The sequence below is a fragment of the Nothobranchius furzeri genome, chromosome 1 (genome assembly GCF_043380555.1).
Source record: "Nothobranchius furzeri strain GRZ-AD chromosome 1, NfurGRZ-RIMD1, whole genome shotgun sequence".
NCBI classification, from domain to species: domain Eukaryota; kingdom Metazoa; phylum Chordata; class Actinopteri; order Cyprinodontiformes; family Nothobranchiidae; genus Nothobranchius; species Nothobranchius furzeri.
The window spans coordinates 74,376,189-74,403,950 of NC_091741.1; the positions used below are offsets into that span (position 1 = coordinate 74,376,189).

At 38.4% G+C, this 27,762-nt stretch overlaps 3 protein-coding genes across 16 annotated transcripts in view; all 3 read right to left on the reverse strand.

Moving 5' to 3' along the window:
* Positions 1 to 2,121: 2,121 nt before the first annotated feature.
* On the reverse strand, positions 2,122 to 3,497 carry fgfbp1b (fibroblast growth factor binding protein 1b). The gene is given in 3 exon segments (XM_054739331.2): positions 2,122 to 2,491; positions 2,493 to 2,996; positions 3,424 to 3,497. Coding segments are annotated over 2 exon segments (621 nt in total). The 5' UTR covers positions 2,978 to 2,996; positions 3,424 to 3,497; the 3' UTR covers positions 2,122 to 2,355.
* A 957-nt stretch (positions 3,498 to 4,454) lies between these two features.
* On the reverse strand, positions 4,455 to 5,686 carry fgfbp2a (fibroblast growth factor binding protein 2a). Its single transcript, XM_054736954.2, has 2 exons — positions 4,950 to 5,686; positions 4,455 to 4,811 (listed from the first exon to the last, which is right to left on the reverse strand). The coding sequence occupies exon 1, from the start codon at positions 5,603 to 5,605 to the stop codon at positions 4,958 to 4,960; it is 648 nt and encodes a 215-aa protein (XP_054592929.1). The 5' UTR covers positions 5,606 to 5,686; the 3' UTR covers positions 4,455 to 4,811; positions 4,950 to 4,957.
* A 5,537-nt stretch (positions 5,687 to 11,223) lies between these two features.
* The window catches only part of prom1a (prominin 1a), a 101,176-nt gene continuing 84,637 nt past the window's right edge, over positions 11,224 to 27,762 (reverse strand). For 2 of the 14 annotated variants that reach the window (XM_015951176.3, XM_015951235.3), the window contains 12 exons: positions 26,060 to 26,152; positions 24,583 to 24,600; positions 22,483 to 22,536; positions 22,320 to 22,400; positions 22,174 to 22,242; positions 21,661 to 21,750; positions 21,023 to 21,138; positions 20,437 to 20,460; positions 19,976 to 20,044; positions 18,057 to 18,157; positions 14,553 to 14,585; positions 11,224 to 13,300 (listed from right to left, as the gene is read on the reverse strand). In XM_015951176.3, the coding sequence (XP_015806662.1) occupies positions 18,088 to 18,157; positions 19,976 to 20,044; positions 20,437 to 20,460; positions 21,023 to 21,138; positions 21,661 to 21,750; positions 22,174 to 22,242; positions 22,320 to 22,400; positions 22,483 to 22,536; positions 24,583 to 24,600; positions 26,060 to 26,152 (684 nt within the window). In that variant the 3' untranslated portion in view covers positions 11,224 to 13,300; positions 14,553 to 14,585; positions 18,057 to 18,087. The other 12 variants (XM_015951184.3, XM_015951226.3, XM_054739320.2 and 9 more) reach the window with 11 other exon arrangements.

Consider the following 27,762-nt stretch of genomic DNA (forward strand, 5'->3'; position numbering starts at 1 on the left):
ATTTGTTTCTTTGAAAATGCTTCTGCTGATTTTTCAAGATGAGTCAGACTTTTAACAAGTAGTTCCCAAACATGATCACTATCATTTTCTGTGATTGGAGCAACTGCAGCTAAACTTTAGACGCTATTATGACTGAGATATCCAACCGAGACTCATGCTGGGCTCCTGAAATAACCCTGGAAGTGTAGAGAACAGCTAAATGCTCTCTCTGCTGCTGAATGATTCCATTCAAAGCTTGCAAATAACATTTCTGACCATTTCTCAAAAACTGTGACATGTGAATCACAACCCACTCATGTTTTTGTGAATGCATCACTGTTCTGAGAGAGCAGGACGTTCTCTGCAGGGTCAGTGTCGAATGGGGCGCTTGCATGCTTTAATATGAAAGAATTGTTGTGTACATTGACAAAGTACAGTTAATGTTAGCTTAGTTATATAATTTAGAAATGTGGTTACATTTGAAAACAGGCAAACATCACTCCATCAGCATCAAGTGTTCACTTTTGTCTTTGAATTGTAACATTTTAAAAGAGAATCTACCAAATCTGCAATGACACTTTGAAGGAGCTGTTTCTACTACACTGTTTTCACAGGAACTGTTTTCACCAAGTTTACGAGCTCTCCATGTGGTTGCATCACCTTTAACAGGATTCCCAGCAGCACAGCAGCTTTCTGGTCTATGCAGCTGCTGTTTTATTACTTGCTTGAGGGAAAAATTCCTCCTTTAATGTGTTTCTATATTCACGGCAATCCTGCTGACTTTGTGACTGCCCTCTAATTTGCCCCTTTTCTTGTGCCGTGTTGCTTTGGATGGCTTAGTTGTTATCCTTACAAAATTTCCTACAAAGACCAGAGTGTGACGTGTGGAGAGGCTGAACTTGAAGGATTTCAGCTGTGGGTATTGCGTTATGTTTCAGCAGTAGATGAGAGTTAAATGATGATGAGAAAAGTAGAGAGTTGTTTCCTTTTTCTTTCTGAAATCCCAGCAGGATGAAGGTCTGCCTCTGGATGACCTGTGTTTGATTGGTGAACGCTGATATCTGTGTGCTGCTGGTTTGGAAGCATGTGCACCGCTGTCAGCATGGCACATTAACACCATAAACGTGGGAAAAACTGTAGATATGAATCCTCAAGGTCTTAAACAAACTCTTCTAAAAGCATTTATTCAAATCTTTATAATAAAATTGATCATTTAGATGTTTTCAATGGTGATCGTGTATCACAAAAATCTAAAAACAAAAGTATCTTGACATCAGTTTAGTGAATTACGTAAACAGATTTAGATTTATGCCATATTTTATTGTATAAAAAAGCTGCATAAAGTAGTGGCAAACATCTGTTTGTGGATTTTGGTTTAATTCTGAAAACAACATATATTATTTGTGGTATAAATTAGAGATCAACCTATGTGATGCTGATGTCTGCTGATATGTAGAGGTCATGATCAGCTGATGGCCGATTAGTGCTGTGGATTGATTGGGCAGAATTTCAGGGCTGACATCTAGACATTTTCCACCTTGTCTGCATGTTAACAGTGGATTTGCAATGTTTCTCGACCTGAATCAGTTTTTGAAAACCAAATTTAAAGAACCCGTCACTCCCTCCCTCATACACACAAACAAACATACACAAACACACCACCACCACTAGTCTTAATCCTCCCACACTTCCTGTCTGAAAAATACGCCAAAAGGAGGGATTATGGCCTTGTCAGTTGACAGTAATGTTGTAGAATATTTATTAAGCAGATGTTTTTCAGAAACGTAAATATGCTGCAGCACAGGCTGCCTGCGGATGTGCCTGACTTTAAATTGGCTCTGCTAAAACGATGTATCGACCAATGCTGGTTTATTAAAAAATGGTAAATACTGGCCTGATTTGTAAATCATTAGTACAAATGTCTTGTTTCATTTTTAAAAGAATCAGTTCAACCTTCCATTTGATCCTTATAGATGGTGGTGTCCTTTTGGATGAATTTGTGAGCAGTTTGTAATTTCACTGTCTGTGCCAAAGTATTGCAGGCTGAAGAGATGACACTCAATTCATTCAGCAAATCCTTTGTGCTCTACCATGCAACACTAGAAGGGCAGAAATAATTATTTAGACAAATACAATGCTTAATTACATTTTAAATCTATTTAATTTTGATGGATAACTATTACAGAGAGCAAATTTTTTTAGAAATAGGAAGAATGTCTAAAAAGAATCAAATGTCCAAAATAAACATTTGTGTTTAAAATGAGTTTTAAATGATAAAGCACAAATGAGAGTGTAGCAAATGATAATACAAGTATAATGTGTGGATATCAGTCATCAGTGTGCATGCTCACTTATTCCACTTCAGCTGTTTCTGTCTTAGCAATCAGCATCTTTCACCATTGTGAATAGAAAGGTGCACAGACCTGACCAGGACTCGCTGCAGAACTCTTCTGCCAGCTTCCTGTTATCAGGCTGACAGGATTTGACAGCTTGGTCGTGTTTAGCTGAAGCGGTTTTTTTCCATCTGTGAAACACGGAGTCTGAAATGAGCCTCTCTGGCAGCTCCTCTGCACATGCCCGCCCTCAGCAGTCCATGCTTGTCCTGACAGAGGTTCTTGTGTTTTTTCAGAGCTTTGGAAATCTGGACCCAGTAGTCGACTTCACTGGATGCATACTGGGGACAGAGAGATGGTCTGGCAGCATACTCGCAGCTGATGCTAATGTCTCCTTTTCTGCAGGTCACATTAAGGGTGATGAGGGTTTCCCCTGCTGCAATCCAGCTACACTCTGACGCGTCTTTAGTGACCCATTTGCCCATCATTTGAGACACAGAGACAGATTTGGTTTGACGGCCAACCTTCTGCCCTGATCGCTCCTTGTGTTGTCCTCTGTTACCACGTCCTCTTCGTCCGTGGCTCTTCTGACAGCCTCCTAATATCATCTGATGGGAAATACAAGCGAGGACCAGGAGGACAGTGAAGTTGGTGAGGAGAGCCATGAAATCCAATAATAACACCCTGCAAAGAGGATACACTCTGTTTAAGAGATTCTGCCTCTATTTCTTTTCAATTCCTTTTACAGACACTCATTAGACCTTAATTTATGCAGAAAGCAACACTGTTTTAATTTAGATTTAAAACTTTATATACATATATTTAAAAATATAGCAAGATACATAAAACCACTGGCAAAATAAATCTTACTGATTTGATTTAACAACGCCTATCATGAAAAATCAAGCGACCAGTTAAAACAAATCTCCAACATTATAATCTAATTATAATCATTATAATGCTTGACGTCACACAGGAACAAAGCATCAGATGTACTCATGATGCACAGTGAAAATAAAAGCCACCAAGCAACTCTCCTAGTTTTGAGTCGTGCACAGAATAAATAAAAAGCTAAATTTATTACAGCTCAAGCCGCTGTAGCTTAGCTTACCTGAAGTTTTCAGAGAAACGTCACTTTTCTGTTCTGACACGAGAACAATTTTTCCTCTCCCTGCAACTCCCAAGAGACGGCAGCATAATCAGCCCTCCCCTTCACACACACACACACACACACACACACACACACACACACACACACACACACACACACACACACACACACACACACACACACACACACACACACACACACACACACACACACACACACACACACACACACACACACACACACACAGCCTGTGGGGGAATTTAGATCCAGTAAACTTGTGGCAAGTTAAAAAACAACAACGTTTTTAAGATGTGTGGCTTTAAAATAAAATTTTCATTCAATGACAACAAAATCACAATTTGTTAGCAAAGCTGGCTGATTCAAAAAAATAACCTCTTTCAAAGTTGAGCAAACAACAACAAAAGAAAAGCTACCAATTAAAACTTCCCACCATTTTAAAGTAAACAAATATATATATATATATATATATATATATATATATATATATATATATATATATGTGTGTGTGTGTGTGTGTGTGTGTGTGTGTGTGTGTGTGTGTGTGTGTGTGTGTGTACATATTAGACCAGTGGTTCCCAATTAGGGAAAACATAGAAGTTAATGCAAAAGACACGCCCTCTAGTGGCTGGCTGCAGTACAAGCTGACTTGCCCCAACCATGGGACACCATCTTGACAGCTTTTTAAAATAAACCTTCTGTTGATTTACAGATGTTATCTTGCTGCTTGATGTGCAAATATTGATTTATCTAATGTGTTTAGCATTATTTAATTATTGGTGATGCTTAAAAACCCCTGATTGTGTGCATGTCGGTAGGGGGCACTTTTCAGCTCCACATCTCATCCACATTATGGAAATGCTTTAAGACTTTACATTAAGGACAATCATGAAACTATCTTCACTTATGAATTTTTGGTGTATTCTATTGTGCCAGGTCATTTTTGGCCTGTTTCAGAGGATGCTGCAGAAAATAATAGTTTTTAGCAAAGTTAAAAAAAGAAAAAGAAAATAGATTAAAAAACATGTTTATTTTTCACATTTAAAAAAATCACAGTCACTTAAACGTTCTAAAAATATTTTTTATAGACTAAAATAAAATCTGATCTCTTTTAACAATGCATTAGTTCAAGATAATGGTGCAAAAGAATAGTATAATAAAAGATAAACATAAATTAAAGTTGTGCCATTTCAGACACATTTTTAATGCAAACATCTTCCAGGCTTGTTTGGGTGTGATGCAGTGGGGGGAAAAAAATGAACTTTTAGGCACCCCACTGCAGTTCTGGTTGTTTTCCTGAAGAGGACGCTGCAGGTCAGTCTGCAGATCTGGAGTTCCTTTCCAGCGGGTCCTTTAATCAGAATTATAATCTGTGAATCAAACAGCAATAAGCAGGCCTTTTTAACCAGAAGAGAAAACATTTTCACAAAACTTTCCTTAAAAATCTTAACTCTTACATGATGCTGTCATTTCATTCTAAAACAGCAATGATCCCTTCTTCAGCTCACCTGTCTGGCTAATTCCGAAACAAACCAATCACAAAGGAGCAGATGCTGTTCAGGGACCTCCAGCAGTGCTGCCGAGCCATTCTTTTGGGAGTGCTCTCAGGTGGAGGTGTTGTTGTTTGTGGACTGGTCTTCACTCTCTCAGTTGCTCGATTTGCTTTCATTGCTTTTCTCACAAACCCAGACCTAAACGCAGGTGGAGTTTGAACTCTTGCAGACTGCTTTGAGCTTCTTGGTCCATTCCTAGAGGCCACTGGCTGTGACCCATAGGAGATGGCAGTTAAGACCATCTGAGAGTCATCACTTGCCTTCCTGCACATGTGAGGTTTGAACCGTTGTGCCCCTTGGCAAGCATTCTGCAGCTTTCTCAGGGTCCACATCATCTGGACAAAGTAGTGCAATGGGTTTTTATTGTAAGCGCTGCAGGTGTGAGGTCTCCCGGCATAATCGCACCAGTAGGGACGCCTTGTCCCCTGGCACGACACCCTCAGGTTTGTGTCCTCTCCTTGGCCGGTAATTATCATAGTGCACTTGTCCATAGCCTTGGTCTTGAACTTGATAGGATTATCCCAGATGCTTTGCCTTCTGCCACCTTCATCCTGAGCTTCAGCTGGCCAGAGAAGGCAGGCGAGCAGCAGAGTGGAGGCTTGGATCCACATGGTGTCAGATGAATGAAGAGAGGGACTGCCAGAGAGCAGGGTTCCTCTGCTATTTATTGGCTGAGCAGAAAGAGGGTGAATCCAGAAAACACAGCCAGAAAAAAAAATCAGTGGCATGGGTGGAGAATGAGAGCATCTTCTTGTTACTGCAGACACTGATGATTATCATGTGACATGTTACTACATTTAACTTCCTTAAGAACATGGATATTTTAAACATACTTCAAAGAGGAATTTTGTTGCCCCAGCTTGTCTATTCTCATTTAAGCTCCTGAGACCCCGTGCCCCCATTGGCGTTTTTCACTAAAAATTTGTTTTTCTGTCAATACGGTGTGAAAAAATTGATTTGGGTGACAGTGGCACAGGAGTTAAGTGCTCGCCCCATAATCGGAAGGTTGCAGGTACGAGCCCTGCTCAGTCTGTCACTGTCGTTGTGTCCTTGGGCAAGACACTTAACCCACGTTGCCTGCTGGTGGTGGTCAGAGGGACCGGTGGCGCCAGTGCTCGGCAGCCTCGCCTCTGTTAGTGCGCCCCAGGGCAGCTGTGGCTACATCGTAGCTCATCCCCACAGTGGGTGAATGTGTGTGTGAATGGGTGAATGACTGACTGTGTGGTAAAACGCCTTAGGGGGTTCCAGGACTCTAGAAGGCGCTATATCAAATACAGGCCATTTACCATACTGGCATACTGGGATAATGATTATTTTGTCAGGCTTTACATTCGAGAAAATAACAGAGATGGTAGATTCACTAGGACCATGTGAGATTTTAGTTTTCCATTTTTAATAAATCTGCATACTTTTTGTAGCGGAGATCCACATTTTATATTGTCAGATTAACTTTGTTTGGATTTACACGAAGGAGAACATAACTATTTTCACAAAGTTTTTCCTCTCACATTTAGCAGAAGAAAACAAAAAGGGGAATTTGAAACTGGCCCGCATTAACCTTCACAGATTGGAGGCTCACGCTGGTGAGGAGACACCATTAGTTCTAGTAACACCTGGGCTCCCAAGGCCTGTTCTGACAGGATGGACATTACGGGACCCTTAAGGATTCCAGTTGAATGATTGGAGGATTATTTAGGAGGATTGGAATGAACAAACTGATTTCAGTGGTGAAGGGTTAAATGAGTGAGTGAACCCACTACCAAGGATGAACTCTGCTAACTTTAAAAATCAGCTGCTCTAAATAAGCATGAAGGTCAGAGAGGAGCTCTAGGATGGACATGGATAAAGGAACTGTAATGTAGAGGTAAAGTAGGGCAGGGCCAACGTTAACAGCTGTCATACGGTCCATCTGAAATGTTTGACTTTCATTTAGCTTGTTATGTGACAGGTTAGAGCACAGTCTCATGTTAGAGATTTGTCATGAAAACATTGAGATACCTCACATACTGATGGCATCCAAAAAAAAAATATATATATATATATTTCAAAATAAAGAATAATTTTAATCACAGTTGAAACGTACAATCCTAGAAAAACCTCATCCAATCAATGTGCACTTCCTGTTCGCACTGATTGGATAGAGATCCTTCCATCAAGCTGTGTGTGTTTGAGTGTGTGTGTGTGTGTGTGTGTGTGTGTGTGTGTGTGTGCGCACGCACGCACACATGAGCGAATTGTGAACTGGCATTGTGATTTAGCACTACTTAGATGTAGCCATCCTCACGCTGACAAAAATGTAACTTTTACTTTTTGTACATTTTGTTTACAATACTTTTTACTTTTACTTGAGTAAAAATTTAGGCAAGTACTTTCACTTGTATTTGAGTAAAAAATTATCAAAGTATTGGTACTCGTACTTAAGTAGGACATTTTAGTACTCTTTCCACCTCTGGAAGAAAGGTCTGTGAATCATTTTCATCTGGCTGAACTTTACTGCTAAGCCCGATCAGTGAATTCAGAATGAAACTGTTATGGTGTGTGTAGTTTTCGATCCAAATTCCCGTTTAGCTCTCAAGATTTACCATCTTTTTCTGCCTCAACAAATCCTTACACACACACACACACACACACACACACACACACACACACACACACACACACACACACACACACACACACACACACACACACACACACACACACACACACACACACACACACACACACACACACACACACACCAACTCTCATTTGCATCCACACACACACATGAACACACCCCCTCCTGCACCCACACACACACACACACACACACACACACACACACACACACACACACACACACACACACACACACACACACACACACACACACACACACACACACACACACACACACACACACACATTTCACCTAAACCCACATGAACTTTTCACTTTGTCCCCCATTAGAAATAATTCCTAATAGTTACTATAATCCTGGTGTCACCGAATTTCCACTTTTATTACTGATCAGTTATTTCCTATCATTGCCATAAAGCTTTGGGTTAACAATCTTCTTAATTCCATGCATGAAACTATAAGCTGTGTTTGGTCCTTTTGTCAGTGTATTAACTGATGTTGTAATAAATTCACAAAACGTAAATAACGCCTGATCATTGCCTATTCTCGGGAATAATCGGTGCATTCTGTCAAGAATTCATCCTTTGGATTAATTTGTGGTGTTAACTCTGAGACTGATTACATTGTGAAGATATAGATATTAAATCCAATGGTCCATGTTCCGAAAACTGGTGGTGCCCCGATTAATTAATAAAAGATTATAAACCAGCTAAATCTACGCCACATTTGAAATATAGATATAAATCTATATTTGTCCCTACATATTCTAGAATTCTGTTTTTCTGTCAATACAGGGTGAAAAAATTAATTTAATTAATTTTAGCAAATTGCTGCCGTTTAACAAAAAGTGAAAAATTGACGAGTGTCTGAATACCTTACACTATATAACACCAGAGACAGAGGACTCCAAAGCACTTTACACATTCACACGCTGGTGATGATGAGCTACTGTAGCCACAGCTATAAATTTCACATTTGTGTGAAGGTTGTGCAAATCTTCTTATCCTAATTGAATTAAAAATTGTCCTAAATAAGTTTCAATTTGTTTGCAGTTTACTCAAAAATATTATTCACAATATAGTTGCACCTGTTTTGCACCAGGAGGAATATTAAATCCTTTTTGTCTTCAGTCAGTCACCACTTCTTTTAAAGTTTGCCAACACTTTCCTTTGTTGTTTGGAATTCGAGACGGGCTCCAGACACCCTCAGTTATCCTGCAACTATTTAGAAAGGAAACCATTAAAATACATTTGAAACACATTTAATTTAAGAATAATACGTATAAGAATACCTTTATTTGTCCCTCAGTGGGGAAACTGCATTACTGCAACGGCTCAGGTACAGCAGGATAGCAGCACAAGATATCATGCAAGAGTGTATAGCAATTGTAAATGAAGATAATTATTGCACATAATAAGCACATGACTCGAAAGAGGATATTTTCAATTCAATTCAATTCAAGTTTATTTATATAGCGCCAAATCACGACAAGAGTCGTCTCAAGGCACTTCACATAATAAACATTCCAATTCACAGTTCATTAAGCCAATCAGAAATAATGTTTCCTATATAAGGAACCCAGCAAATTGCATCAAGTCACTGACTAGTGTCAGTGACTTTACAGTAATCCTCATACTAAGCAAGCATAAAGCGACAGTGGAGAGGAAAACTCCCTTTTAACAGGAAGAAACCTCCAGAGGATCCTGGCTCAGTATAAGCAGCCATCCTCCACGACTCACTGGGGATCGAGAAGACAGAGCACACACACACACACACACACACACACACACACACACACACACACACACACACACACACACACACACACACACACACACACACACACACACACACACACACACACACACACACACACACACAAAGACAAGTAATGTGTCTATAGTTATATTGTGATGTCTTAGGTATTTGTAGTGTAATGTTACAGATGAGCAGTAGCTCAGGTGGTAGAGCGGGTTGCCTCATGATCAGAGGGTCATGGGTTCGATTCCAGCTCCCGCCAGGGGTATCCTGCTGTTGTGTCCTTGGGCAAGACACTTCACCCAACTTGCCTGTGTTAGCGGTGGTCAGAGGGGCCGACGGTGCCAAATGGCAGCCTCGCCTCTGTCAGACCTCCCCAGGGCGGCTGTGGCTACAAGTAGCTTACCATCACTAGCAGTGTGTGAATGTGAGAGTGTGTGAAAGCATCTTTGGGTGTCTAGAAAAGCGCTAGATAAGTTCAATGCATTATTATTATTCTCTTAGCAGTGGCTATTATAGAATCTAACAGCAGCAGGGAGGAAAGACCTGCGGTATCTCTCCTTCAGCGAGGGATCAGTCTGTTGCTGAAGCTGCTCTCCAGAGCAGACAGACAGCAGCAGACAGGGCATCCTGCAGGGTGCCCGCTCTGGCCCTTCCTGTACAGGGCATCCGTGTTGTGAGACCAGTCCAGTGTGTTGTTCAGGTGAACACCCAGGTATTTGTAGAAGTCCACTCTCTCAATGTCCGTTCCCTGGATGTTCACCGGTGAAGGAACAGCAGGCCGGCATATGAGAAGATCCACCACCATCTCCTTTGTTTTCTCTGTGTTGATCAGGAGGTGTTTTTGCTGGCACCAGTCAATGAAGTCCTGCATCAGTCCTTTGCACTCCACATCATCATCCTCGGTGATCAGTCCGACAATCGCAGAGCCTTCTTCTTCTGCATGACACAGCTGTCCGTGTTGTGTCTGAAGTCAGCGGAGTAGAGGGTGAAGAGAATATTTCCAGCGATATAAGAGCAACACACATGAAGGAACAGTTTCATGTGTTTAAGACATATTGGAAGCGTTCTTAACGCTTTATTTAGGGAGACTTGTTTTTTTAGGATTTTTCATCTAATTTGGAATATTTTAATTATTATAAAATGTATTTAATTCTTCAAATACTAACTGGTGCCCATCAGTCTTTGAGTTCAGGCAATTGTAAAACGACACTAAGCAACAACCCAGAACATCAGAGGTTCATGCATTTCTTACTTTGAAATAAGTAGCTCACAGTGCAAATTCAGATGGTGTCTGATGACTTCACTAATTAAGCAGCTAATTATAAATAGGCCCATTATTATGGAACATTTAAAAATCTCAGAGCTGTTTATAAACACATTTCAGCTAACCACACCAGATTTCTGTGGAAACACACTGAAAATCAAGACTTTTCTCTGAAAAACAGTTTGTTTTTGACCACTTTTGCATCCATCTGAGTGTATTTAAAAGCAGCAATGAGTTTGTAATGTGGTTTGTTGAGAAGATGTTTATTCACATACTGTTTGCTGCTGGAGGAAAACCTCTGAGCAAAGCTTATGGAAAAAGATAATCACCTCTTATTAAAATAGCTGACCAGTAATCCAGCCCACAGGGCGGTGGCAAGCGGTGCTGCATAATAATGTGCATTGTGTTAAAATACCAAAGAAACAATATAAAACAGTTCTAGGAACACAAGAGGTTCAATTTAACATCACATTTAGATTAGTTTAACATTTGCTTCCTTCTTTGTTGTTGATCTGAATTATGCAACTTTTCAAGTTTTGTTTAAAAAACTCTGGAGTTAGAAAATAAATGACAAAAAACGAGTTGAATTACAGACTTTATTCACAATTTATACACTTCATTCCATTGCCATATAAAAATGGTCCTGCTTACTGGCTCCAGAAGTGACTGACTTTGCATCGCATTTCAAACCCACCTTTCCATGCAGAGTTTGGGTATATAATAACAAAATTATGCACTTGCCTGTCATTTTTCTTTACTAGTAAACAGTTCATCAGACTCTAAAGCGTAAGGAGACCATGATAGTCAGAGTGGGCACACAGAATGTTCATCAAGGATGAGGAATTAAGATTCAGATCAAATGAAACAATAAAAACAGACGTTTGAAGATGGCGGAAGTCCTTTTGAGTCTTCATCAAACATGAGGTCTGCTTTATTATATTTTATCAGTCAAGAGCTTCGTAATCAAACTCCTCTGTTACTGTAGCTGTACAATTGGGCTCATAAGTAGTTAGTTAAAGTTAGTTAGCAACATCAATCTAAACCTGTTCAATGAATATGTCAGCCACTAAATTGTTAACTTTTCATTAGCCTCATTAAGGCATAATTAGTCAAATATGGTCCATAAATGTAAAAAAAAAAGAAAAAGAAAAGGTGCTAATAATTGTTGCTAACCAGCTGCAGCAGCTTGTTAATGAACTATTTTATTAGAGTGGTATTTAGCTTTATGGGTTTCGCTTTACTCAACCTCAGCTTGTTTTTACAGTAAAATATATTCAGATTAAAATAAAAAAATAGAAATAACATAGAGAATTTCTATATTTTGGACAGATTTTATGCAAAGTTGTTGATGCTAATGGTAGTTGATGAAACTGCCTATAAAATCCCTATATTTGAAAATTGCTTTTAATTTATAATTTCTTGCATACGTTATTGTAGTTACTGTGAACTAGAGTTAGGGTGTGTTCTGTTATTGTGCAACATGATGACATCACAAAACACAACTGGTGTTCGGATAGATGAGGCTTTTTTCATAATGTGCATGAATCGTATATTTGTAAACAATGGCACAATCTGACTGATAGTTCTTACTTATTATAATAAAGGATTGTCTATTTTTTTTAATTTTATCACTGCTGGAGATACCTGCACAGGTAGGAGGCTGTATGTCTGTAATGGCTAGCTTATTGTATTAGAGGTTTCAGCATAATTCTCTCTCGGCTTCCATATAAAGAAAAAACAGAATAATCAATAACAATGTGTGTGTGTGTGTGTGTGTGTGTGTGTGTGTGTGTGTTTTAAAAAACAAAAATGCATGCAACCGACAGACTGATGAAACTTAACTAGAGTATTTAGGTTACAGTTCTTATGAAAGCAAGAAACATCAAATTCCACATTGAGAAGCTAAACCTTATTTACCTTCACCAAAGTGTTTCATGTTGACGATGATCCAGATATCAAGACCAGGAACACAAAGAAAGAGCTATGAAGCTAGAATCTTAACTCAGTAATACATCATTTTGTTTTGCGACAGAAAGAAAATAAAATATAGGACAACAACACGTGTCTCGTTACATTAAACAGCGTAATTGAGTTTCTGTATAAAATACATTTCAAAGGCAGTCTGTCAGTATGTCTCAACCATTGTGAACAAACTTTCTTGTAAACATTTAAAAAAAGTCATGAAAAACATCCTTACAGAACCTCGTCACCTGAGCACAAAATCCAGGTTTTCTCCTTTTAAAAGTCATTTGAAACAAGACGAAAGATCTGGTGACATTGCCACGCTTTCTACTTTAGAGCTAAAAGTGTTACTTCCATCTTAAGTGCTGGGTTCCTGTAGTTTGCTGTGACCTTCGGGTGAGCTTTCAGCTTGTTTTCTTCAGTAAAAAATGCACATTAATATGAAGAAACGTAACAGTCCATCTTTTTTTTGTTTTCAGCTTTTCAATTTTGTACAAACAAATGTAAACAACAGACACACATGAAACATGTAGCTTGAGAGTGGCTCAGATTCCCGCTGATGGAGGAGAAGGTTCCTGCCGGGGCTAAAGGTCAGTCTGATCGAGAAGGTTCATCATAGGAAACATCTGTAGGCCCTTGAGATGCTGTCAGGTTTCCTGGAGAACTCTCTGGTGGGAAATGTTTTCAAAATGATGACCTAAGAACAAATAGTTGTACACTCTCGGGTTATGGACATTAATGCAACGTTTGATTGTAATTGTATAAAGAAAAGCTTCAATAATAAAAAAAAAAAGAAACACTTTTTTAACCTTAACCAGTTCTGACAAAACAAAAATAGGATATATTTGGATATATTATACATTGTCAAATTCAGACCTCTTGTTGTACATAAATAAGAAACAAAGACACACTCAGTACATAAACAAACTCCTAAAGCTGCAAAATCCTAGAGGCCCATGAAGTCCAACTGCAGAAAGTAACCAATAATGTTTACAACAATTTTCTTGGCAGAAAAATGAAAAACCTGCTCCAAGGACAAGGTCGTCAGGAAACATTTATGGTAGATTAAATTAAACCTTTCAAATTAAAAGGCTTATATTAGACATCTCCATGTTTCCCCTTTATACAGTATATAAAATAAAAATAAAAACTGCAGAAACCTGAGGGGAGAGGTATAGCTCATCCAAATTTGAAAAGTAATTACATTTAAAGGGTGTTTGTGGGACACTATCACATAACGTAGGAAACTCTGAACATTTTAGGCAATTTCCATGAAAATCCATCCAACCTAATTCACCGTTTTCATTGTTTGTAAACCTCTGCAGCAACATAAAATTCTAAATGTTATTCTATTATTTTAAAAGGATCATCAGTCATCAGCTGACTGTCAATGTCCACAAATACAAGCCTGGTGGAGTTCTGCTGTGTTGTGAAGTAGCTAATGCTACCCAAGATCTGCTCTACTCTCTCCCGGACCCTAAATCAACAGCATCCTTACGTGGTTGCAAAACCAGATGGCTGAATCCATGAATGCGAACGTTCCTTGTGACGTAGGTTTGTGTGGCATTTTCTGACCCAAGCTTTTTCCTGTCTATTTTCTTTCAGCGGCTAAAGACTATTTCCATGTTTAGCTTGCATGTCAAACTCAAGAGTGACCAATCGCATTTTAAACTGAAAAAGTATTATATTTTTCAAAGTGAACAAAAATCCCCCCAGTCATGAGATTTCATAATACACACACATACATAAAACATTTAATTGTGGCTCTTTTTTTTAAGATAAATGAGCTTTTCACCTTACATAGATCTAAATTAGTGGCTCAACACATGTTTAAAATCAGTGTAACTGTTGGTGTTGATGTAGTAAACTAATTTAGTTCAATTGTTGAACTAACAACAGATTAAACACATTCAACACAAAAATATACAAAAACACAAGTGTGAACTCACCATGGAGTGCTTTAGTTCCAGTTGTCAAGGGCACTGAGAAGAAAGGAGGAGAAAAGGGAATTCAGATTACTTTTAAACACTGGTACAATATCTGAGCTCACAGTGCTATTTTCTTTAAATGGTCTGTAAGGTTAATGCAGCTCTGACTGGGATGTTGAGTAAGAACCAGAAAAGATTTGTAATGTAATAATGAAGCTCAGATGAGAATTTTCAAACTCTGGGATTTTTTTTGTTTGCTTGTTTTATTATTAAGGCCTAAACACACATTAATAATGAATGTGCTTTGTGATTAATAAAATGTGGTATAGAACAAATCTACTTAAAATCATAATACTTCACAACACAAAGCCACACTGTTGCCATAGAAGACCCTATAACATCTGAAAATGTAACATTAGTGGTATATTTAAAAGAAATAATAAAAAAAATCTGAGTGAAGATTTTTAGGATTTAAGTACATGAGAGAAAATTAATTGACTTATATAGCCCTTGATGTGGCTTTTGTACCACTGGTGACATTTCTCAGTCACCAGGTTATCTCAAACCTGCCATGCTTCTCATCAGTTTCAACAGAACAGTGCAAATTCAGATCACGTTACTGCAGGTGTGAATTGCTGTCAAACTGTCTGTGGATCCAATTCAGGACTGTGCTGTAGATGTTGGACAGTTAAAATCTGAGATCTCTGCTTAATGTTGTTTTTCCTCTCTCTCTTTTAAAGGGAGACTAGGCAGTTTTGGCACACCCTAGTGTCTGTTTAGTAGAACAGAAAACAACACTGCCCACTGTGCATTTGTGTTTTAACGCCTTAATCCAACAGCTGAAATGTCTCCCCAGCCTTCCTCAGTGTATACAGGAGTGACTCGTCACTAAATTAAACAGATGAACTGTGTTCATGATCTAAAACATGCTGGAAGCAGACTGCAGGCATGTCAGCACAATTCTTTTTCAAAGTCCAACATACTGGACTGGCACTCTGAAGTTGCAAGTGTATTCTGGCCACAGAGGGCGGTGGGGGTCTGAGTGACATTTCATTAACCCTGGAAAGGCTCATTTTAGCACATACTGGCTCAAGAAAAACATTTTAAAATTTAATAATTTGCAAGAGAATCATTTTAATGAGCAGTAAGTAAGCAGACTGCAGACGGTTGATGTGAAGAGCTGGCTCTTTAGTACAGGGCACTTCTGTTGTTGTAATCGATTCAGAACTTTGGCTTCTGCCCTTTTCTGTATGTGTTCATCAAAATCTTTAGATGAAAAGTGAAAAAATAGATTAAAAATGTCTTTTTTTTATTTATACACAGGTATACAAAATATAATTGATCTAAGAGTGTTAAATGTTAAGTAAGTGTAAAAAATAACATAGAATTTCTTTTGAGTGGAAGATTGATGGATTTTTTCAGTTCTTGGAGATATAAAAGTAAAAAAAGTAAAAGTATCACCACAAGTAGAAGTATTACGTTGAATGTGTTTCAGAGAGCTGTGACCTTCAGACTAGGAACCACAGTGAAAAGTTCCAGAAGTGACTGATGTACCTGAAGCACGTTAACTACTTTATCATTGATACATTCTCATATACTGTGACATATCACCCTAATAAAATGTCTAAAACTGGTGTTCTTTCTGATTCTCTTAGTGGTTATTTTATTATTCATTGTATCTAGAAAATGATTACCTGACGTCTTCCCCCTAAGATCACTTCCTTAAGTTGGCTAACTGGAGAAGAATGAAACTCATTCCCTATATTGATAATGCTTGCAAGTTTATTTTTTTTATTCTGAGTTCAGTGGTATTTTGGACAAGCATTTTTCATGGATTAGTATAAAAGTTGAGGGTTATCATTTACCCTGGATTGATGGAAGCTGGCCAGACTTACTAAAGATGTTGATGACTGGGCTGAATACAGAAGACTGAGAAATCAATTTATCGTTAAAACAAGAGATGCAAAATCTGATAGGGGATGTTTGATTAATGATTTTAAGAACAAAACCAGTTGTGGAACAAAATGAATCAATTTCATGGTAAGTCTGACAGTAAAACAAGCTATTTTAGAATTAATGGGGTCTCACCAATGATCTTGACGAGAATGTGGAGGGCTTCAGTCTGCACTTTGCCAAAGCCCAGCAACCTGATTCAGATTGTCACTGGTCTGGATCTGGTGTTTTACCACATATCTCCTCAAGCAAGTTTTCTTTCTCACAAATTCAACCTTTCAATGCAGCAAAATTAATGTGGTCACTTTCATCCTCCAGTGCCCTTGGTCCGGATGGGATTGCAGATAAATTTATGAAGGTTGCATTTCAAGAACTCTCCCTCCCATTAGCTTTGCCCTTCAATCTTCCAAAAAGCACTTGTTCAGTCCCTGTCACATGGAAATGCACCAAGATTTTCCTCTATATAAGGGTGGAGATGCTTCTGAACTTAATAATTACAGATCCACTGCATTAATAACTTCAGTTATTAAAGTCTTTGAAAATTATAACTACACTACCAAGACACTCTCTCAGTTTGAGTCTGGGTTTAGAAAAAAACTTCTCTACTACAACTGCCCTAATCAAATTTGCCAATGACATATTTCTGGGCTTTGATCAGAGCTTATTGTCTGGTGCCATTTTTTTGGGATTTTAATAAAACATTCGATTCAATCAATCATTATTTGCTTTTGGATAAGCTTAATGAAGTCGGGCTGTCTAGAACCGCTTTATTCTGGTTCAAATTATTCCTCCATTACTGTAGTAGGTGTCTGGCCTGAGTCTTATCGTTCCTCATAAGTCATAGTCAAACGATTACTAATAAGGTTAATTATTAACTAAAAACTCTTGAAGGTATGTGCGTTTAGCTACGTATTTTGGCTTGGATGTGTTTTTGTTTTCTTTGCATATTTTAAGTGGCACAGGAGTTAATTTCTCGCCCCGTAGTCGGAAGGTTGCAGGCTCAGTCTGTCGCTGTCATTGTGTCCTTGGGCAAGCCACTTAGTCCACCTTGCCTAATGGTGGTGGTCAGAGGGACCGGTGGCGCCGGTGTACGGCAAACTCGCCTCTGTCAAGGCGCCCCAGGGCACCACCAGGGTGTGAATGGGTGAATGACTGATTGTGTGGTAAAGCACCTTGGGGGGTTCCATGACTCTAGAAGGCGCTATATCAAATACAGGCCATTTACTAACAAGACAGAATTCTGCATCTCAGTCTCCAAAAACACAGAACATGTCAAACAAACAACAGCTACTAAAATTAACTCGTGTTGTTGTAATTACAACACAAGGAAATGTTAACATGCACATGAAACACAACCAGGACTCGTCACACATTCACAGGGAACTATGGTTTAATGCTAAATTCTCACCATGATGGTTTTTCAGCAAGCAGAAAAGCATTAACACAAGCTGTAAATGTGTGTTAGAGAATTAGAAACCAAGCTTGAAAATCAGGTTAAACACAGAGTATAAAGGTGGGACTGTGGTGCCAGGAGCTGTAAGAAGGAGAGGTGGCGGTTAGACTGTCTGATACCTTTCAGGAGCCAGAACCAGGCCCGGTTCTATCACCAGTCGATGTGCCTCGGAGGAGCCGAGGCCCGCGGGAACCTGTTCATTGTATCATACGTGGGGACGCTACCAGCACAGGAGTAAAAATACACAAAGTCACAGCATTACCAGATAATTCAACAGCTTCTTCAACATGGCGTGAAACTGTTGCATCGCTTGTTTTTTAGGGGAGGTCTGAGCAGTTCACAACACAGACAGCAAAACAGCTTCATCAGCATTCTCAGTGGGTTTAACCACCTCAAGGATGAAGAAATTACCTGAACATTTAGGATTTTATACAAAAACCTACTTTTTTACTACTACTATTTTAATCAGCATCTTGGAGTTAAACCTGTTTTACTTTAAAGACCAAGTTCTCTTTTTTAATGCATGTGCAGTGGTTTCTATCATAAAATAATGCTAAGTGAGTGGATCTTTTTGGGAAAAAGCTCCGGTGCTCCTGTTTCAGGGACTAAAAGTGAGTCCGAGCAGAAAGAAGCAGAAGACAGCAGGATTTGGAGTCTTATTTTCTCAAATTGTGACTTCTTGCCTCGGATTGGATAACAGCAACATGACTCACTCCACCACTGACTCTGTTTACTCTGCAACGTATAACATAACCCTGTGTCAAGATGGGCCAGCCCATGAATGTTAAGTGACATTGTGATGTCTGGCATAAACGATCTGAGTGTTCGCCTGTATATTTTCTACCAGAAGATGAAGCAGGAAATAGGGGTATAGAAGACTATTTTCTCATTCAGCCTGGATCAAACAAGTAAAGCATGGTTTCTTGGTAAACTTGGCCTTTAAAGAGGAATTTAGTATGTGATGTAGCAGTGTTGCTCTCTGTGTCTGTTCCAGCAGGTCAGCGGTTCAAACTCATCCCCGTCCAACTTAGAATCATAAAACATGCAGTTAGATGTTGGGTTGAAAAGAAAGAAAGCCCCCCAAAAATATCAAAGCCTTTTTTAGCATCAGACTAATGCTCGACATGCTTGCCTCTCTCTGAACACAACGATCAGGTGTACATTCATCGGACTTTGGCTGAGGCTAAATGAGAAGAAAAGAGGAAAAACTGTTCATCGCAGATTAACGTTGCAGAGCATCACACAGCATGCAGGTAGTTAGTGACATGATAGAGTCCCCCAAAACCACACAGCACGACATTACAGGGACAAGAAATGGTAGCAGAAAGATGTAAAAGTCAGTTTTATGTGAGATTACTTTTGCTTTATTCATTTCATTTACACCACAGAGCATCATGTGGAATACCTGATCAGATGACAAGTGAAGTTACCTAAAACTTTAACTTCATTATTTGTTTAAGCAAACTAATTTTAAGTCTAAAATGAATTCAATTTTAATAATTTAAATGGAATTTTAACACTTTAAATCTTGAAATAAAAGATAATCTTGATTAAAAACTCGCCATGATTTATTTTATAGCAAGCTAACAGTAGTACACAAATAATTATATTATCATTTTATTTTTATTTTTTTAAGAGTTACCTGAAAATGTATTTTCCCTTTTTCATAAAAACCTTGTTTTTTTTATTTGTTTTCATTCTTGAAGCTGACTGAGGCTAATTCCTTCTTGCTTTGCCCTGTTGAGGCTAAAAACAAAGAATGCTGCCATCTTTCCTTTGCTTCCATGTGTTTAATCCTTCATTATTCTGAAAGCACTGAATTAAGCTCAATTCCAAATAGCTTTAATGAAATAATAAAACACTTGTCAGTTTGAATGTTTATTATTTTGACCTCCAAACATGCATGTGGGAATGTGTGTGTGAAATGAATCATCTCCCCCTGCAGGCATGCACGTTCATTAACTTAATAATAAAACTGATTCCCAGCCATGCCTCCACCACCACCACATGCAGTTGGTAAGATAATTATAAAATGTACCTTGTCATCATAGGATTAGGAATACCTTGCGAGCATTCACTATGATAACCATTATTACCAGTTTCCATACTGAAAACAAAGTGTCGTACACAAAAAGGTGAAAATGACATGCAGAACTTTTAAAAATGTCTTTTTTTGTGAGTAGTTAAACTTTTGAAGAATGCTAGAGGATAAGTTTGCTCTGAGTATAAACTGTAGCATTTTATTCACATCATCACTTCTTAAAAACGGGTGGACTTGTAAGGTAATGATTGCAAAAGCCCTTCATATAAGGTAAGGGACACTTAAATTTAGCACACGACAACAAGCCACACCATCCACCCACTAGAGCAATTTGAAGCTTCAAAACGTAAAACAGCACCAGTTTAGAGTTTAGTAAACAGTTCTCTATGTACATGAAACAAAAAAGACAAAAGAGTAAGAGAGGTTAAATAAAGATGGAGGTGGGGAAGATGTCTTACTTTTTCATGGGAATTGTCTCAATGCTATAAGGATACACAAAAACAGCAACATAAAGACTTTAATTCAGGACTCAGGGGAGGAAATGCATCATAAAGTCACCAGTAATCCAGCACAGATTACAGGGAAAGGGATGCAACCAAAATCTGCAAATTTACAGAAAAACTGAGACCCAAAGACTGAAAAAAAGCACATGGAGAAGCAGGAATCCATAAATGTGTGACTGCTTGTAAAGTGCTAAGTGCCAGACAGTAAGAGAATGAAAAAAAAAAAAGATATGGAAATGGAAATAGTAGAAATGGTTATCACAAAGTAAAATGCCAAGTCCCAGAAACAGAGGAGCTACAGGGAGGAGAAACCAGAACAGCTTGAGAGGTAATCACATAGGTTATATAACTAAAAACTAATTGTCTTATGAAATTTGGATGGGAACTAAAATCACTAAATTGACAAAAAATAATTAAATTTAAAAAGCAGCAAAATGATGTCCTGCAATCATTAACAAATTTAGATTTTACTGAGAAATTTAAAGTGTTAAACATTTTTATAAATTTAAATATAAAATACGCAATATGAGCAACAACTCACTCGTCGTAAACGTCCTCCGTGTCCATCCTGCGGTAGTATTTGGCTAGTTTGACTGCTAGGATTATGCTCGGGAGCAGAAACAGAGTACTGCAGCCCAGGCCCATCCAGAAAGTGTTCTGAAGGGGGAAAAAACAAACGATTCAATATATTTAATTACCAATTTACACATATGTTAAAAATTGTTAATCATCAAGATGTGCTGATGTCACTGGCTACCCACAATGCACAGCAAGAATAGCATACAAGTTCATAAGGTTGTAATAAACATAGCTTGAGGCACGTGCTGAAAGGTAGATTTTAGTAGTATTTATTTCAGTTTTAAAACAAAATAATCCTGTTTATATTGCATATATATCACATTTGCTATAAAATCTGTTTGAATCATGCTATGAGCTTGAAGGCTGGGAAACTTTAAATTAGCCCTTTGACCATTTAATCACAACTTCTTTATTGTTGTATTTGCACCTCAAACAATATGGTGTTGTCATAGTAACAGCCATATAACCCATAAAGGTAGTTTAGCTCTGATGTAACCCACCAGATAGAGGTCATGATGCTGTGGCTTACTGGTGGTCTACAGTCAACCCAAAAAGTCTGTTTATGTGGGATTAGTTTCCTCGTGTCCCCAATAGTCATACCATAGAGTCCACCAAGAAGCCGCAGGTCATGATCTCCGCCGTGTCCAAGATGTTGCTGAAGGGCTTGCAGGGAGCCACCTCCAAGGCCAGCTTCAAAAGACACAAGCAGGAAACGTCATCCCACGACAAATCAAACATATTGAGTCAATAACAACTCACAAACATTGCAAAAGACTCGCAGTGCTTTTAAACAGCAATAAAAACATGGCTATGTGAAAGAGGTTTTATAGACATTTTCACGTTTTGGGTAAAAACATTTTGTTTTCTTCTCTGTTTGGAATTCCTTGGACTTCCTACAGCTAAAACCGCTGTGCCTCAAAACAAATTCCTCTGATTTAAGGAGGCTGTAGCTGTTAGATTCGTCTTCCCTAAATTTACTCCATGAGTCCCGTGGAAAGTTTTTGTTTTCCAACTTCATGACTAAATGTCTAGCCTTTGGTTCTCCGTGACAGCGGCCAAAATACAAACATCCCATAACTGCAGCGTGTGTGGGAAACAGCTTAAAACACTTACAGATGTTTTGACCCATTCTATATATTGATGGAAGTATCCAATGATGGTTGCTGTGTATTTTCTTGTCTCCTGAAGAAATCAAAGGCATATGACAACAATGTATAAAATAATAAAAAATACAATTAAAATAATAATCATGTAGTTACCCGATGGATTAAAAATGTTGCATTTTGAGAAATGAGGTATTGAGCAGCTTCAATGGCATCAAGAACAGCTATGACTTTGTTCTGCAGAAAATGAAGAAATAATTTTGATGAAGTTATGATTAAATAAGGTCTGGACTGAAGATTCAGAGGCTGGATGACTTACCGGAAGATCGGAGGCCGTTCTCTCCAGAAACCTCATGCTCTGGTTCAATGCGGTCTTCAGAAGTTGTAAAAAATATTTTAGTGTCATTTTCATTTACATAGGCAGGTAAAAAAAATCGAAAGTAGCACAAAAACACTCACAAACGTACATTCGACTGCATGCTGAAGACATTTGTACCAAAAGTAAATACCCACAATGCAAGGAAAGAAACATCTGAAATTCCATAAAACAGAATCACACACGCACACACTCTAGGAAAGAAATAAGCGGTTTATGCTTTGTTTTGACAGAGATGATGAGTATTTCTTTTCTTTAAGCGGATATTTATGTTTACTCTTTTGGCACAAAAACTTCTGATAAAAACACCAATGAGTGTATGATAACAATTTACAACAGCATACAACCTAAAGACCATGTTCACTCATTTTTGTCAACACATCTGCAGTGGTGTCTAGTAAATAAATGTGGGGGATCATCTCTCTGGCACTCCTGTTCCAGGAACTAGAAGTAAGCCAGAGAAGAAGTGAGAAGAAGATGGCAGGATCTGAAGTATTTCCCCTATTTCATACCGGGGGCATTAGTGGCGCGGAACGGCAGTGGAACGGTTTACTTGTGAGCATCAATACGGTCCAGTACACACTAGGAGAGTCTTGGCCGTGGAACGTCTTCCTCGCTCGACTCACGAGATCACAAAATCCCTCGAGACTTCAAAGTTGATGGTTCGTTTATGTCATCCGCCATTAAACCAAAAAGAAGGAAATCACGTTCAATATCGATGCTTGATGTCATATATGATGTTGTTCCTCTCCACTGCCAGGGTTAAAGCTAAGAAAAACACACCATTGTACTTTTGGAACAATGTATGGCGTAAATGAGCCGTTGGGTCACCCATATTGAAGTAATCTACATAGATATGAAATAGCGCTGCTGTAATAATCTTTTATTTAGAAAATTACCGGTGGTTTTACATTGAAACCGTACGTGATTTCCTGTCTAGTCCTATGTTAACTGCGGAACTTGACGTGTTCCGGAAGGGACACATAGCTAAAATAGAATGATAAATAATAAATGACCCGCATTTGTATAGCGCCTCTCAGAGTAAGGACTCCTAAGTGCTTTACACTACAGTGTATCATTCATCCATTCACACAGTCATTCATACACTGGTGGTGATGAGCTACAACGTAGTCACAGCAGCCCTGGGGCGCACTGACAAAGGCGAGGCTGCCGAGCACAGGCGCCACCGGTCCCTCCGACCACCACCAGCAGGCAAGGTGGGTTAAGTGTCTTGCCCAAGGACACAACAGCAGAATTCTCTGTCGGAGCCGGGATCGAACCTGCAACCTTCCGATTCCTGGACAACCCGCTCAACCTATTGAGCTACTGCTGCCCGAACTTCTCTTCAGCAGCGCAGCGTGGCTTGCTCATTCTGGGATGTGCCTGAAAACTTCTACGTTGTGGCTGGTTTGAAACATCCCCATAGACTATAATAGATTCTATTAGAACCGGTGATGTTCTGCTGACGTTCCGTGCCTCTGATGCTTCCAGTGTGAAATAAGGGTTATTTCCTGATATTCGGATATCTCACTTCTGATTGGCTAACTCAACGCAACTGTACAGACGCTGTTTGCTCTGCAATGTTGATGTATTATCTCCACAAGTAGTTCTGCTGTTTTGTGGAGTTGCTAATGCTAATGGTTAGCTTCTACTAGACTAGACATGCTCTGTTCTCTCCTGGACACTAAATCAACAACAGCTTTCCTCATTACATTTCACAAGTCAAGATGCTAATTTGACATTATGACGTGCTAATGTCACAGGCTTTTCTAATCCGAGCATTTCTCTGTCTACTTTTTATCGGTGGCTAAGGCAAGAAATACGAGTAGAGGGCTTTTTTCACATTCAGCCCTCATGTTAAAGTCAGAGAGGCCGATAATACTTAAAAAATAACAAATACAAAATTATAACTCAGTGAACTTGGTCTTTAAATAATGGAATCATTTACTGATAAAACAGCTTTCCATCTGAAAGCCACAGTTTTTCTTTAATATCTACATAATAAAGACATTAAATGCTTAGGAGGAACACATCTTCGCTTACCCTTGCTCTAACATATTTCTTGAAGATGAATGAGGAAAAACAAAACAACAACACATTGTAAAACTTATATGTTAGAGGACAACACTTGCAGCTGTACAAGCTGGGTGATTGACTCGTGAATATTTTAATTTAAAAGCCAAAGCATTTCATCACTCACATCTAACCTAAGTTTGATATTCCCTGTGGTTTTGGGACCTGCTTTGGATTAAAGGAAACATTGGTCTCTGAGGAAATGTCCACCCAACAGTTGGTGACTAACTGTATCTTTCATTGCAGACTCATTAATGTGGTTTTTGTCTTATGGGCCTTTTCACTCAAAGGACATTCTGGCTGACAAGTGATCAATAAAACCAAAATAATGAGCTGGAAGTCTCTAAAAGGTTGAAATTAACTGAGCATGTTCTCTATAATGGTTGTTTATCATTTAATGCACAAACTTTATAGAAATAAAGATCTTTAGGGCACAGGAAAAAGCTTTTTATGGCAGCATAACATTGTAAATAAGATCCAAACCCTGTAGGACATACCTCAATAAAACTCTATAATGATTATTTACACTTTATTAGGTATTTTCTTCTCATTTTTAAACCACAATCAAATTTTTATTTATTTAATTAGAAAACAAATTTACAATAATAATGCACTTTTAAAAGATTATATATAGTTTATTATTTATAAAGTGTTGAGACTTACCATTTGTCTGCAGACAAAACACTATTGCTGTTAATATTTATTGGAAGGAATCTGCTTATTGTTTAATATAATCATTACAGTTTATTTAGTTGCAGTATTCCTAATTATTTATTTTCTAAAGTAAAAACATACTTAGATTTCTTGAAAGTTTTAGAGCCTTTCAATTTCTATTTTTGTTTCATATTCTTTTAAAATTTTTAAATGCAATATTATTTAATTTATCTCTGGTGTTTGCTCATTAACACAAGGGTATTTGCTGAATTTGAACGTTTCTTAAGGTCATCAATGTTGATTAGATTTACAGTTATTATTGCTTTAGTTTGATTTTCTCAGTGGTTGCAGATTTATTAGTTTAGTCTAGTTTTATTTGCCGTAAAGCCCTTTGTGTTACTCTCAGCTGCATGAAAAGAGCTCAGCAAATAAAGAATTTGTCATTTGATGCCACCACAGGGGAGGCAATTGGTTTGTGTTTCTTCTAATATTTATTGTGTTGCAAAATTCTAGGAGTAAACAAACTCCCTGTGCAATTATTTTGATATGATTGTTACTTCTTTTTGCATTTACAGAAAAGGGAACAAGACCATCTTAAGTGAATTAAGTAAGCAAAAAAAAAAAAAGAAGCTATTAGTCAGTCTTTGTTTCTGTGCAGTTCTGGGTGGATGACTTCAAATCTGGCTGACCCTAAAACCAATTTAAGCTGAAATCAATTTCTCTCTGGGATTAATAAAGTATTTTTTAATTGAATTTGATTTGAACTGAAATGTGAGACACACAGTGGTCTTACCATGGCCTGCTCCATCGGGACGATTTGTTGTCTGTGGATCTGCTGCAGAGTGCCGACATGGGCTTTCAGAGATGCCTGCAGAGCTCCCCTGGGCTGTAAAGCACAAACAAACAAGCAATTGTTGCCTGTCCCAAAAAATCTGGGAGAAACTAGAAACCACTCATCCGTGAGACGGCTGATATCCACAGAGATTTTTACTTCACTGTCTCATAACACAACGGCCTGTTATCGTTCTCCTGTTTATCCACCAGTGGCAACAGGAAAAGAGACACATGCTTTCACCTCAGGTGAAACTTGAAAAAGGAGAACAAGGTGCAAATGTCCATTTATGTCAATTCATCTTAGACAAAGAGACCGTCTAAAGGCTCGGGAACCCGTTGCAGGTGTTGGGTTCAATAGCTGATCAGAGTGTGACACTATGAGTCTAGAATATTGAACCTTTTCACAATATTCCAATTGTCTGAGATTGTGAATGTGGGGTTTTCAGAAGCTGTAAACCATAATCATCATAATTATAACAAATAAAGGCTGAAATATCTGTATTTGCATGTAGTGATTCTGTTTCACATTCACCTTTTAAGATGAATTACTGATAAAAAAGGAACTTTTACATGATATTCAAATGTATTTAGTTTCACCTGTAATCCGTTCTAAATGGCAGGCGTTTGTAAAAAATCACATTCAGGACTCTAATTCTTGTTTTTAGTCTGCCCTTTCCAGGCAATCCACAGGAGAGCATAACTGAGGATATACCACAAGGCCACCATCGCTATCAGTGTTGCGCAAGTTCCTTCAAAACTGTAATGCATTATTTATTACTTGTTACCCTCATTTTAAAGTAATTAATTACATTACAATATTACTGATTTTAAAAGGTAAGGCATTACACTACTTTTGCATTACTTTAAGTTACTTTCACCAAAACAACTTCAATATGAATCTGGTAATGTGACGCTCAGTGAGCTCACGACATATGTGTGGAAAGTGATGTGGTGTCTGAGCTAGGATTGCTGTTAAAAACAGTCAGATATAATAACAGTGCTTTAAAATGATTGTTTACTAAATAAAAGCAACAACAATCTGTACTCTCAGCACGCTGCCATCTTATATTAACTGAGCAGGGAGTGAGGTGGTGGGGGCTCCAAGCCTATATTTGCCTTGGTCCCCAATTGCCTTGATACGGCCCTGGATGTGGGACTGACTTCTGGGGTGATCTGATTCTATCACATGTATAAATATTAAAATGCTGATATATTATTGCTTTTCACTGGTAAAAATGTGTATTGGGGATAAATCTACCTACTTTTTTCTTTTCAAGCACTTTGTTTTGTTTTCTTGATTTTATTTGAATAACTTTCTGCCCTTTCTCTCTCTAACCTTCCTGCATGCTGCATCTTTTCTCCGTCTTCCAGAAAAACTGTTTCCTAGATTTCCTACTTTCTAACTAAACAGCCAAAGGGATCTACCGAACACAAAAAATAAAAAATAAAAAAGCTTCGCGCTGCGCTCCTGCAGTAATCAGTTGAAATCACCGGCGCACAGATTATGAACTCAGCTGAAAAGTACATGAAGTACCAGAGAATATGGGCGGATATAAACAATCGCAAACGAATTACGTTGTTTTGTGTTTGTGAATATAACAGCGGCCACGCGCAGGCCACAGCTGGAGTATTTGAGCCATTACCGCTGCGTCCTCTCTGCTC

Excerpts from the sequence above, each read along its gene's own strand:
- fgfbp2a (XM_054736954.2), bottom strand. The coding sequence starts at position 5,605 with ATGTGGATCCAAGCCTCCACTCTGCTGCTCGCCTGCCTTCTCTGGCCA.